Below are 13912 nucleotides of genomic sequence, written 5' to 3'. Positions count from 1 at the left end.
GACACGGGGAGCAGGGCAGACACGGGGAGCAGGACAGACACGGAGAGCAGGACAGACACGGGGAGCAGGGCAGACACGGGGAGCAGGGCAGCAATGGAGCAATTGCTGGGATTTTGGCCTGCCTGCCTTCAGTATTTACACAGGATAAGCTGTTAGTCCCCGCTGTCTGTGAAGGCCCACAAATGTCTGGAGCTATTAAGCTGAGCAATTGAACAATTCGAAACGAGCTTTAAGATGAGAATAAGCGACTAGGACCCCAGCGTGAGGGGAAGAGCAGGGTTTTGGTGGCCTGYGGCCAGGAGGTGGATCCTGAAGCAGGCCCGATTCCAGAGGAGGTGCCAGCACCGCTGGGAACCTGTGAAGGAACCCAGTGATCCCCAGAGCCAGCCCACGGCTGCCACCAGCAACAGTAACACAAGAGTAAAGCCAGGCAGGGCTAACGAGTTAAAGCTTCGTAGGTGTAATTAACAGGTAAATTGTGTGTATGTATATATATGTATGTGTGAGAGAGAGATACACACAGAGACACAGAGAGATAGACAATATTATATATATACAYGTATATRCACACACATATATATGTATAGGRCTGAGCAGCTGGGGCTGAGCCTGGGCTCCGGGGGCTCCCAGCTGGCGGGTGCCAAGAGGCCCTGGGAACAGCAGCTGTGCAAGCTATATTAATATTGAAGTTATCCAATAATTACAATTATTAAATATAAATAATATTAATGTAAGTCTGTCAAGGCAGTGTAAATGGCAACTGACCCCACCAGGGCTCCCAGGTGAGTCCAGGACCCAACCTTGAGCTCCAGCCATSGACTGCAACCAGCATCTGAATCACATCCCCCACCCCAGCAACTGGCAGCATCTCAGCGTTGCCATTGGAAAGGAAAGGACATTTTTCCACTTAACTTTTTCAGTGGGCAAAGGGAGGAGGGGGTAAAAGCACCAAGGCCGGGAGCAGAGCCAGTGCCRGTAGGTCCCAGCCAGAGCTTTGGCTGGAAGAAGAGCAGGAAACGCTCAAGCAGCAGCTCACTAGTTTGTATTAAAGACACTTAAAGAAAATAACGGTGCTAATTCTGTCAAAAGCAGCCAATCTGTTATTGTTATTTCAGCACTGTGTCGCAGCGATCCCTGTGTCGAGCACCGGCGAGCAGGGACAGCGACTGCAGCCGCGCTCTGTSGGCGGCTCCCATCAGGTGAGTCATCTTTGAACTTTGCTTTTACTTTACGAGCAAATAACTCCTGGAGGAACCGCAGGGTTTGACAGCTGATGCGACGTTATCGGCAGGTAGGGGGAACAAATCCATACCGGGAGCAGCGAGGGAGGATGGGCGCGTTCCGTGGCTGCCTTATCTGGCCGGGCCAGAGCGCTGGCTGTAACGCAGACAGCCGGGCACTAGGGCGAAGGGCTCCTTATCTGCGCCAGCGCGCGCTCACCTCCGAGCTGGGCGTCTTCACGGGCTGCTCCGGTGACCCCCGTTTACTTAATGGGTTGCCTTATCAGACCCTCTATTAACTGCGGCCTGGGATGCTGCCGAGATAACGCGAGCTATTTTTCCTGCAGCGCTGGATTTGCGGCACGGCGCTGCTTGATTTAGAGGGGCAGCTGCCAACCTGCGTGATATGGATGGGTTAATAGCACAGCTAGGCATAAAACCCGAGATGCATCTGTCTGACATGAGCCTGTTTTCTCTCCCTGGGTTTGATCTGGGGCAAATTGTGACCAGGGAGGAAGATGAAAGGCAAGACAGGTAGGAAAGTCAGGCAAGATGGACCAGAAAGGAAGTTCTGCTAAGCACATGTTCAAAACACTGCCTTCCATCATTTTCCCTTTATGTGGCCTCATTTACAGGCAGATTCCACGTAAGAAACACTCTTACAAATCTTCCTTTTTCTTCCTTTTAAAAAAGTAAAATGTGTATTCTTTTCTCTCTTGAAGAGACCTCAGGGCACCCACCTCTCTGCTCTCAAGGATCCTCCCCGCACAACAGTAAACAGTTTAGCTGCCAAAGAGCACGGATRGTGGGAAGGGCCACACCAGAGCAAAGCACACGGGTCTGCTTGGGAAAAGCTGCAGCACCTCCCCAAACTGCTGCGGTTCCTCTCCAAACACAAGCACCTTCCCTTTGTACTTTTAAATTCCCCCCTTCACTGCCCCACTGTCACCTGCTCTGTCACCTGCAGCGGACTTGGCCCAGGGTCTTCCTCAGTGTGCGGGGCTCGAAGGAGGATCCTCCTGCTCCTGGATTGCCCCCTGTCCCGGACGGAGCAGGCGTGGAAACGTGGGGCTCRAGGGGACGGGCAGCCTGATGCTCGTGTTTTGTTGGCGCGTTCTAACGTGAAAGGAGAAGGCGGGAGGAGACAGTGTGGCCTGCCAGAGATGAGCTGGGGGCTCAGGTAAGGATTATCTTGTGAGATAYGAATAAAGAAGCACTTGAGCTGAAAGGGCAATTAAAATTGAAGTTCACAGAGTCAACAAAAACACAGAGCAGTTGAGGTTGGAAGGGACCTCTAGAGATTACCTCCCCTTCTGCTCCAGCAGGGATACCAGAGCACGSGGCACAGGGTGGCATCCAGGYGGGTTTGGGAGATCCCCAGAGAAGGAGRCTCCACAGCCTCCCTGGGCAGCCTGTGCCAGGGCTCTGCCACCCTCACAGTGAAGAAGCTCTTCCTCACAAGGATATGGAACTGCCTGGGTTTCAACTTGTACCAATTACCCCTTGTCCTGTCACTGGCCTCCCCTGAGAGGAGTTTGGCCCTTTCCTCCCTACATTCTCCCCTCAGGTATTTATACATACTGATCAGATCTCCTCGCAGTTTCTTGATCAGATCTTCTCTCCATTACTGCTTTAGGATAGAAACAAAGCACTGAATGTCACCATTCTGGGGTGACCTGCATACCTGCCCCCAGTGGCTGTCTCTCCTGCTCCAGGGAGCTGAAAAATACAAAGACACCTTTGGCCTGTGGGGAAGATGGTTGGCCAGAAAACTTTGAACAGAGCATGTTGTCGTTGTAAGCCTTTGAGTGCAAAATACACATTCTTACCTAGCTGTAAAAGTGAGAAACCATGGAATAAAGTGGAAGAATCCTGCTGCCCAGACAAACCACATTCCGCTCCTGGATTTGGAAATGAATTGATGGAGCAAATGAGTCCAGAAGCCAGATGTCTGCTTTCATCTCTGCGTGGAAACTGGAATAGTGCCCACCACATCRACCCCCAAATACTTCCTTTGAAAGCTCTTTGTTAATCGCTTTCGAGCCAGGCCAGAGASAGCAAATGTGAAAATCTGATGCCATCTAATGGCCGTTTGAGTTTTTACTTTCAGAGGCTGCCTTTGACTTTGGACTCGACTAGAATTCCGATGCTAAGTGAATACCCTTGAATACACATTGCTTCTTACAGACACAGAGAGAAAAAAAAAGGAGCAATTAATTGTAAGGGCACTTGGAAACTCCTCCAAGGAGACGAACCTTCTCTCCTTTTCCTCACAGAATTGCCCTGGGGAGCTCATACCCCTGTTGTAGTGTGTTTACAGGATTAAATATATAGATACTGAATGGGTAATGCCAGAGCTACATTAAACTACATAAATGGAGCGGGGAGCACAAGCAGTTACCGCACGTGCCTTAGTTCTCATCCTTTGGCTTCGTTTTGTGTGTTTGCAAGTTGACTAAAGCTTTCCATGCCGTGTGCTCTTCCAAGGCAGCACTGCTCAGATGTGTTGCCATGCACTGTCTGCAGATACAACATTTAAGGCTGATGCAATTGTACAGTTCCAAAGAACCAAGCTATAGGAAAATAGACAACTTGTTTCATATTACATTTTGGCAATCTTTTAGAGACTTGCTGCRAGCTTGCGAGAGTTACTACACATTTTAGCAAAGGGGTGCATAGCCTTTATCCAAGGGATGAGCTTTTCCCTCTCCTTGTGAAAGTCARTGCGAGTTTGGCTGATTTGCAAGTCCCTGACAATAAGGGTCTGTGTGAGCTCTGCACGAGGCCGATCGCTGRCCAGGCCGTCCCATCCCGCGCCATGTCCATCCACAGCAGCTCTCAGTTCGGCCTTATCCGTGCCCTTATCCTGCCTCCTTACCTCAGCAACGCCATTTCCAGGCATCTCCAGCAAATAAGGCAAAACTGCTCTGCTGCCTGAGCCTCATCCCCCAGGCACTGCAGGAGCCAGTGCAAGCAGCTGGGGCCATCACCTGGTCACATGTTAACTGTACACAGGGGCAAGAGCGGCATGTGAAAATGCATCCCAGTTCCTTAAACCATTCTGACTCARCAGCTGGTGCGTAATTCCTCACGGGACACACTGCTCCTTCTCTTTCTTGGGTTAAGCATTCTGAGAGCAAGAAGGGGCCTGGAACATCTGCCCCATGAGGAACAGCTGAGAGAGGTGGGCCTGTTCAGCCTGAGCAAGAGAGGGCTGAGGGGGGACCTGATSAGTGTCTGGAAATACCTCAAGGGAGGCAGTGAGGAGGATGAGGTGGCCTCTTTTCAGTGGTGGCCACTGATGGAACTAGAGGAAAAGGCCACAAACTGAAGCACCAAAAGTTCCACAGGATCTTAAGGAAAAATCTTTTAACAGTGAGGGTGCCAGAGCCCTGGAACAGGCTGCCCAGAGAGGYTGTGGAGTCTCCTTCTTTGGGGATCTTCCAAACTCACTTGGACGCAGCCTGTGCCACATGCTCTATGTGACCCTGTGTGTGCAGGGGGGTTGGACCCTTCCAACCTTAAGGATTCTATGATTCTATCAATAGTAGTAATTACTGCTTTTGAGCTGTTGTGTCAGTGATCTGTTTTCAGGCTGGATTTTCCAAGGCCTCCTACAAGGCCACGTGTTGAGCCTTAACATCCCTTACGCCTGCGATTAAGATCTACCTTGTTTCCATGCTCAGGCTGTGTAATCTCAGACCCTTGTTGCAGAACTGGAGGAATAAGGTCCAAGTGAAGGTGAAGAGGCTGTTGTGGTTCATGGACCCTTGGAAAAAGGAGAGTTTCCATCAGAATGAAGCTATGGAGGTTGTCAGCCCTGGAGGGTGAGCACCCCAGCGCTTGGTAGGGTATCCACTGTCGTGTCACTGCAGCACTGAGCAGAATGCCGGCGCTCCTGGAGAGCGAAAGAATAAGAAAACAACTAGAAATTAAATTAAGATTTAGTCATCCAAAATGCTGAACCCTCTACACTGGGACAGAGCTCACGACAGAGCTGGGTTTTGACCTCTTTGCAAACAGCAACAAAAGGCTGTTTTGTGGAAGGACAAAGAAAACAAACACTACATTTTCCAAAGCTGACGCAGCTCTAAAAACACAACACTCGAAATTCTGCTGCCTCGGAGGTGCTGACGTTTACCACGTGCTGGCGGGTACAACGTGGAGGTCTCCAAGTAACTCTGAAAGAAAAACTTTACTACAAAGACCTYCATTTTCATCATTTTTTTAGGGCAATTCACCCAAGTTGCCCCCACGCTCTGCACTTGCCCGGCCACCCCAGAGCTGCGGCTGCAGGAATCATCCTTAGACCCCAGCAGCACAGGCACCAGCWGGGCCCAAAACTCCTGCCCCGCAATTCCCTCCTTTTGGCCACACAATTCACCTCTTCCAAGACAGAAAACAACAGTTTTTAGAATATTTTTCTAAATATTTTTAGAAAAAAATGGAGATTTTCTAGAATAAATTTATGAAAAACTCCATCTTTAGCATAAAAACTTTACACCTGATGTTCAGAACCAAAGCATCTCCTTACAAGGAAGAGATGCGAGAGTCCTGTTCAAACAAAAGGCTGCTATACAAAATCCATCTATTTAAAATACTGTTTATTTGTGATTTAACATTAATTAGCATTACATCTATGAGCAATTTCAGATAACATTTATATATTTTCCACAGGACACAGAGTTGGCTGGCTCATTCTTTATGCCAAAGCAAGTAAATAGAGGCATTAGCAAAAGGTGCAAATAGTTCACGGTTGCATTTTAAAAAATATTTATGCACATTGCATTCATTTAGATATATTTTTAAAAAAGTTATGAAAAGCATAGTTCACAGGTTACTGTTTCTACATATGTTGTAATACAACACAAATAATGTAGAACATAAAAAACAAAGAAAGCAACTGAAAGTTTCCACTATGATTAAAAACACTGATTCCAGTATTTAGTGATAGCTAGAAAATTGTTTCCAGGATCCATTCCAACGTTGCATTATCACACTGACACGGTCAAAGCTAACCAGCCCCAAACATGCTATAATCAACATTTTTTTGCATGCCAAACCACTCTCCAGCCATATTTAACAATTTATATATTGTATAATATTTCAACCGGCAATTCGGGAATCACATGGATCTTTTAAATGTATTTCCTATTGCGATGACTGATTTACAGACAAATTTGACACAGCGAAGAAAAACCCTATGTTAATTTCTATGCTYGTTTGTATTTACAATACAGTAAAAGTAGTAAAATGACAATATCAGTAAAAATGAGTAAGGGGCAGTGCCAGCCTTACCCATGGCACTAGGCTCTAATTTGCTTTGGGTTCATCCAAAGGACAACACAGATTCATGAGACCCTTTTAAAAGTAAAATGAAAGTGAAGGAACAAAATAAGTGTTGCACTCCGTATGAATCCACACAAATTATTTAAAACGTCTAATATGGAAATGTAACTTTGCTGATTTAATAAAAATACCCCACATTCCATATCATATATTTAATAAAAAATAATCACCAAACTTTAACTTTCTTTGTTTGCTCCTATTTTCTTACTATTTCACTTTCCCTTTTATCAGTTTTGTTTCCTTCATTTGGTTATGTTACGAGATTATTTTTCTTCATTCATTAGCAATACCGCAAGGAAAAAAAAACAGTAAGTTTTAAACATGAATCCAGTTTAGGTTTTATGCTTTTATCTTTTGATTTCTAAGTCCCTGGATTCCTGAATTATACTTAAGTATACTCTACACCAAGCATTCTTAAATACACTCTACTATTAACTGCTTGGTTCACATGCTTATAATACTTTTATACTGAATGGTATACAAACATTTGAACATATAAAATCTTCTTTTTTTTGTTTTGCCAGTTAAACTAAATTATCAATGTTAAGTGTATAAAATCCCCTTTCTTGAAAAATAAGGGTATTTCTCCCCCCAACTGATAGAATAAAAAAGAAGTCTTCAAAAATTATATTTCACTAAAATGAAATATTTGGCAAAAAAGTTATTGATGAATGGAATTCTTAGACATTTTGTATAATTCCAATAAACTTTCTCTTACACAGTTTCCCCCCTAATATTATGTGCCAGTGTATATTTCTATAAGATCTAATCTTAAAAAGACTTAAAGGTGTGCTGTTAATATGCACCCACTCAAACAGGGCTACAGCAACAAAGTATATGGTCAAAATCACAATATAAAAATGTATGATCTGGTCACCAAATGAGACAGCAGTTTTTTTTAAAAAAAATAAAGTCACGTGGTCACTCGACAGTAACTTTGTTAAAGACTTTAACTGTACTGAAAATTTTAAGGTCTGCAAAATACTGCAAGCAGAACCTGCTGCGATGGTCTCGGCTCTTGCTATGATGGCTTTGGAGCACCTRCCAGTGTGGTTATCTGTGAAACTACTGAGTGTTTCAGACCCTCACAGCAATTCTGAACACGCTGAAGTGAGAGATGAAAGTGTTTGYGATTAACACAGAAACGTTTTATTATTCCTCTTTAAAGCAAAACCTCTTCCAGTTCGTTTTTGTTGCGGTTAAAAGTCCAGTTACTGCACCCCCCGTCCCCCAACACTACTCTGTTAATGGTCAACTGAAACGTTTAAAATGTGCAATGCCTCCTCACGACACAACTGCACTTACGCTTCTACCTTCTCCTTCTTTTTATTCTTTTTCAGAAAAGATGGAGTGCGGAATTTCTTCTTCTTCTTGGATGGCGACTTGGAAGGTGACCCTTCAGGGGACAGGGCCTCCTCGATCTTCTCGGAGCTTTTAATGGTGATCTCCACGCTCTCCACAGTACTGCTCGTGGTCAGCTGGCTCACCCGCTTGCTGAGCTCCTCGTCCACGTCGTGCCCGTCCTCCTTGCCATTGACCACCACGACGGGCATCTCCGCGGGCACCAGGGTGGCGCTCGGCGTGTACAGATCCTCATGGTTTTCTGAGGGAACACAGAGTGTTGCCATTATTCTCACTGAGCAGCAAAGGAGGGCACCGAGACGCGCGCGAGATGCGCGGCGGGCCCGTCTTGCAAAGAGTCAAGCGAGGCCTTTCCAGATCTGCTGCTTCCCTTATCTGCCCTCTTATCTGCCCTTCCCTTATCTGCCCCACGAACGCTGTGGGGACGTCGCTAAGGGGCCAGGGGCTGATAAAGGTGGCCTCATCCTGCCCAGGTCCATATGTGGCTGTACAGCCTCACGTGACTCTGGACTGTATTTTAYTGCACGAGAATTAGCTCATGAGAGCACAGCCATCACACACCGAAACCTYCAATACCAACCTCTAAAAGTTGGTCCACGTTAGCTGTTTCTGGCAAATTCTTAGCCTAATCACAGCACTTTATTTAAAGGCAATACGTAACATCCATTTCTCCCACSTCATCAATACCTACATTCCAGGACTTCTATTTTCCATTGGTGAGAATTCCACACGAGGGAAAATTGAGAAAAGAGCAATTAAGGTTCCTGGACAGGCTCCCACCTGCATTCTGGTAAAACTGGGTTCTTTTTTTATTTTTATTCAGCTGTCTTCAAGTAAACGTAAAGAATGCAACAAAGAATGACTCAGGCTACACCACTGGCATTTTACAGAAATTACATGGAATACCTTCTAATTTTTCTGGGACATTTTGCGGGGACTGAGTTTGTGACTGAATTTGTGACACAGATGAACCGTCATCTGAGAATAATTCCTGTTCAGCATCTGCAGGACGAGATTCGAGTTAGTAGCCATGCAAAAGTAGAAGTAAGGCAAGAATGTCAGTAATAGTGCTACAAGATTTACAGCTCTGCTAGCGTTGTACTCTTCATGCTGCTAACGTCAAGAAGTCCCAACATGCAGCTTAAACTCTGGAGACTGTGAAATTACAAATTTCATCCATTAACAGTCCCTACGGATTAGTGGTTTCACGGAAGGAGGGGTTGATGAATTCCAGGGAGCCCCACGGTTTTACCTAGCCACAAGCCACAGTTTGCTGTTGTAGGAAATTATTACAGCGTGCCCTGAAGGAGATACACAGAAAAGTTGTTTTATTACACAATATTAGTGAAGAAGAGTGCATAATAAGTGCAGTTGTTAAAAAACAAACACAAACAGAATTAATCATTCCCTATGCAATAGCAGTATTGGAAAAAATATCAGAAAAAAAGAGGTCATAGCAAAAGCAGTTGAACATTGGGAGAATAATGGAGAAGCTACTGAAATGCTCCGTCTGCTTCTTCAAGAACTTTGGAAATAAGCAAATTCAAGGCTTATTAAAATGTAAAATATCACAGAGTATTTCATGGCCCTTATGAGAGGTTAACAGCCGTTTCTTGTGAATTCTGATATCTGAGCATTTATTAGAAGAACCAAAGACTTCTTCTCTTGCCACGTATTTCCTAAATAAGTGACAGAGAGGAGTTTTCAGGGGGTCACTATTTGTATCTCATTGACTTTTCCTCAGGAAACTTTCACGGAGCGGGTGGGTAAGCCCTGGAGCAGGTTACCTGCTCAAGGGCCGGGGGCCTCTAAGGCTGTTCAGTGCTCAAGGGACAGGGTCCCGAGAGACCCGGCCAACTCTGAAATTATCTTGGAGCAGGACAYTGGCCTAAAGGACCTTCACACTCTTCCAAGCCAAGTTATTCTATGACTCTAGCACGAAAACTCATTATGCTGAAATGTTCTGTGCAAAACTTGCCTTGTTTTTATTTCAGCATTAAGCAAAACAAATAAAACAAACCAAAAAATACCCCCAAGCACTTATCAAATAAAATTCTACATATAGTTTTACAGTATTTTCAAACTASAAAGGAGCTGCTGGTTGTTGAACTGTAAAGCCCAGCACCTAAATGCGCCACTGACCTTCCAGCCCCAGCTGCTTGCGCTCGATTGTTTTCTTGTACTCCTCCAGTTCCCTCTCCGTGAGATGGCTGAAGGGGTTGGGGGGTGCTGGGGGCGCGTGCTCGTCCTCTTCAAACTGCATGGGCTGCAAAAGAGAAATACACACATTTCACTAGCTATTTACTTTTTTAAAAAGAAAGAAACAACATATACTTGGTTAATGTCCCTTTTTTTCTGGCCTCCAGTTTGGAGACAGCAAACCTGCAGAGAAGGAATATGAAAAGAACCACCCACCCACACACACACACACACACACAACTCCAGGCTAAAACTGACCCGAATAATGGACATTTGCTTCGTAATGAACAGTGACCCCTGCCATGGGAATCACCACTGAATTACATCGGCACAATCTCTGCTCAAGTATTCTTCTACTACAAGGGACAGCTTCAAAGGACAAACTTGCTTACTGTTTTGGGACTAAGATACTCTTCAGAGAAATCAAAGTCCTCATACAACATGAATCCAAACAAAGTGTTTCCTACATTTTGGGGGGGAATACCCTAATTTCTTGGATTTTTTKGGTAGGAAAATAGCAATTCAATTTAAGATTCTAACTGGAAGAACTTTTGTGAGATCAAACTTCTAATGACAAAATTATTTTCACACCGATTAAACACCTATTTGGAAAATACTCTTTTTGTTTGAAATAAACGATTCAGCTCAGTATTTCTTCAAAAGAGTATTGAAAATTACAACGAAGAAGCAGACACACCAACCTATGGATGATGGGCAACTTTTAGAATTGCAGAATTTTGTGTATAATCAAACAAGGCTTGTTAGATGCACTAGGGGTATTTATACTATTCAGAAATGTACTGGTGTGGGCAGGTAAGAAACTTCACCAGCGAGTTCCGTAGGGTTATTGTCAGCTCTGTGCATTAGGAATGCAGCCACATTTGTCACACACCAGCCTGAACAGTTTSGGGCCAGATCCCTATTTCATTAATACGAAAGCCCGGCTTACCCACTGCACCATTTGAAACTAAGATTTTAAACCTCTGAGATAAAAGATGCATCCTYGGTAATAAGTGTATCCCACACCTCAAATCTGATGTTAAAACGACCACTTCTAATAAAGTACTTAAAATAAGAAATGGCCCRAGCTGAAGTCTGACAGAAGTAGAGCTGGAGCAGCCTGCTCGTGTGTAGGCCAAGGAGCCGCGTCCTACTCACTGGGCTCGGCTTTTTGTCCACAACAATCCCAGCCAGCAGCTGAGACTGGGGTCCTGCTGTCTTCAGGTCGTATCTGTTCTGCTCCCGAATCTACAAAGAGAAAACAGAGGGTGTTAGAAGCAGATATTGGTAGAGCTTTTCCCCCTGTGAACAGTTCACTAATTTCCCCCAAACCAACAGCTCATGCTGTCAGTGCTTGCTAGACTGGCAGATCGGAAATGAATACAAAAATAAACRACATAAATTCTACAGCAGAAAAGCCAGTGAGCAGCTATTTAAGTGACACTTAAGTCTAAAAGGCATCGCCTGGGACTTGAGCTTTAATCTCCTCAACAGCTACAGTTTTCGTTTTTCCAGCCCTAAGGAAGGAAGTTGCTCCTCCTGACTCCAGTTCCATCCCATGGATACTGTAACAGCTTCTTCCAAGAGAGAAAAATGCTGCAGCTAAATGGAAGTTGTCATCTGTATCTGTTAATATAGTTTTGCTGAGGGTGGAGGATTTGGTCAGTCTGATAGTTGGCACCATAGGTGCYTTAAGAGAAAAACGGAGAAAAACAGTGCAATTGTTCTGCGTAGAGAGAGCTYTATCAATAATCTCTGTTTTTGCCCTCTCTTCTTAACTGCCATTACAAAGTGGACTGGACAAGAGAAACTCCAGCACAGTAAGTGCAAACTAATGTAGAACAGAGTGAGTCTGAGGTCATATCACACTGTAGAYGATGCAGAGCAATTCGGATCTATACCTAACTATCCGCTATGTACTGCTAAATACTGCAGCCTAGCATTTCTAGTCTATCATTTCAGAGTTAGTGTGAAYATKCACCGTACTATTGTATTCAAAATTTATACATTTGTATCTTTATATAGTGTTTATATGTATTATGTATTTGCATACATGTATTTAGTGCCAAAAGTACTTGTAAGCTTAGAAATGTTTTTGTGAAATGACTTGAAAATGTTATTTTACTGCTGTGTTCAATCGTTACTTGAACAGATAATTATATTCTGCCATGTTACAGTTTACTTCAATTCACTTATTTTACCTTATTTCTCTTTTCCAACACTTCATTTGGGTTTGTATTTAAAGGAACAAATTGGTTGGGATCYTCAATTTTGATCGGTGTCCCTCCGCTAGTCTTGGAAGAGTCATCAGCTTTCATCCACTGTAAGAGAAAACACTGCTGGAGATGGCACCATGGGTGAGGGACACTCACCCGAGTGTTCCCTCATGGTTAGAGAGCAGGTACAAGGAAAGGACTCCCAGATTCTATTCTCAGTTGTGCAAGTTACTCACAAAATAAATAAATTCTTGCCCCTGGGCATTTAAGTTGTCTTGAATGGACATGATGAAGATTACTTTTAATTTGAAAATGCGCACCATCTTAGTGAAATAAAACCTCTTGCAAAATGCAATGCAAAGAGCACAATAATGAAATCATATTTTGAAATGATCACCCTTTCTGGCAGCTGGTCTACAGCTCTGCTGACGCCAGAGTCTGCCCTTTCTTATTCTCATTCATACACTCAAATTCCACCTCTGCTCCTCACAAATTCTGTCGTGAGGGTTTTTCTTGGCAAGCAAGGTTTAAATCCATCTGTCGCACAGGGCATTTTGAGCAAGCTGAGTTTTAGGAAGCCGCTGGCCTGCCAGGAGAGGGAGCTCGTGCCCTGCGAGGTGCTCTGTGCAAGTGCCCTGCCTGGGCTGCAGGGCCGCGCTGCTCCAGCCTACAGCACGGCTGGATCTCTGGGCTGGAAAGGGCCTGGAAGTGCCCGGGTAAACCYTGGTCCTCAGCATCACCAGCAACAACACTGACAGACTCTTCAGAGTCTTAGCAGTTTCACAAACACAGGGCAAGGGACAGTGAGAGGAGATTTAAAGCTTGTATTCTCCTCATGCTGAGATAAGGAGATCCCATAGGGGATATAAAATCCCCTGTACTTGATGAATAATTAATAGCATAAAAATATATGATAGAAAAACTGCTTCCTACTGTGGGATTCAGAGGGGTTAGCAAAAAAACAGGGAGATCACTCTTCAATTTTATCATAAACACTTAACTTTCCAAACATGACCAAAACAAAAGAGGCCTTGGTAGTAAGGCCATTAAGTCTCCCAACATCCTATTTTTATCTGCTTTATTAACCGATTCACTGATGCTGTTGAAGATCTCCTCAAACAAACCCAGTGCAGGCTGCTTTCTCCCAGGCAGAGAGGGAGCACGAGGCAAGAGCCGAACGGATCTACGCACCGTGATCTTAGTCCTGGGACTGGCTTCTCCGTTCCACGACTCCTCAGGCACGTTCACCTTCAAGTAGGTATTGGGAGAGTTCAGCCATCTCGTCTTCTCCCTCTGCTGCCTTTGGGCCAGGAACTTGAGCGGGGAGAGCGGGACGGTGTCGTCCTCAAAGGAGAAGGCCGTGACGGTGGCCGGGATCTCGACGTCGCTCTTGTGCCTGGGCTTCTCTCTGACGAGCGGCTGCCTGTAGGCGTAGCCGGTTCGGTAGCCCTGCCACGTGCAAGAAGATCACAAACATGTTGTGCTGCCCTCTCTGTACTGAGCAGGTTCCCTCGGCTCTTCAAAGAAAGGATTAGTCATGTCCTGCAGCACCCATTCACTTTATCA

At 44.9% G+C, this 13912-nt stretch overlaps 1 protein-coding gene across 2 annotated transcripts in view; it reads right to left on the bottom strand.

The window, feature by feature from the left end:
* Positions 1–5896: 5896 nt before the first annotated feature.
* The window catches only part of ADD3 (adducin 3), a 91280-nt gene continuing 83264 nt past the window's right edge, over positions 5897–13912 (bottom strand). Inside the window, exons 11-16 of one of the 2 annotated variants that reach the window (XM_026050491.1) lie at positions 13538–13795; positions 12332–12451; positions 11289–11378; positions 10074–10197; positions 8838–8933; positions 5897–8172 (exon numbers count right to left, since the gene is read on the bottom strand). In XM_026050491.1, the coding sequence (XP_025906276.1) occupies positions 7871–8172; positions 8838–8933; positions 10074–10197; positions 11289–11378; positions 12332–12451; positions 13538–13795 (990 nt within the window). In that variant the 3' untranslated portion in view covers positions 5897–7870. The remainder of the gene's footprint in view (positions 8173–8837; positions 8934–10073; positions 10198–11288; positions 11379–12331; positions 12452–13537; positions 13796–13912) is intronic. The other variant, XM_026050493.1, reaches the window with a different exon arrangement.

The sequence above is a fragment of the Nothoprocta perdicaria genome, unplaced genomic scaffold (assembly GCF_003342845.1).
Source record: "Nothoprocta perdicaria isolate Ctin4 unplaced genomic scaffold, notPer1 scaffold_7, whole genome shotgun sequence".
Lineage (NCBI taxonomy): Eukaryota > Metazoa > Chordata > Aves > Tinamiformes > Tinamidae > Nothoprocta > Nothoprocta perdicaria.
This window is presented reverse-complemented; position numbering and strand designations above follow the sequence as displayed.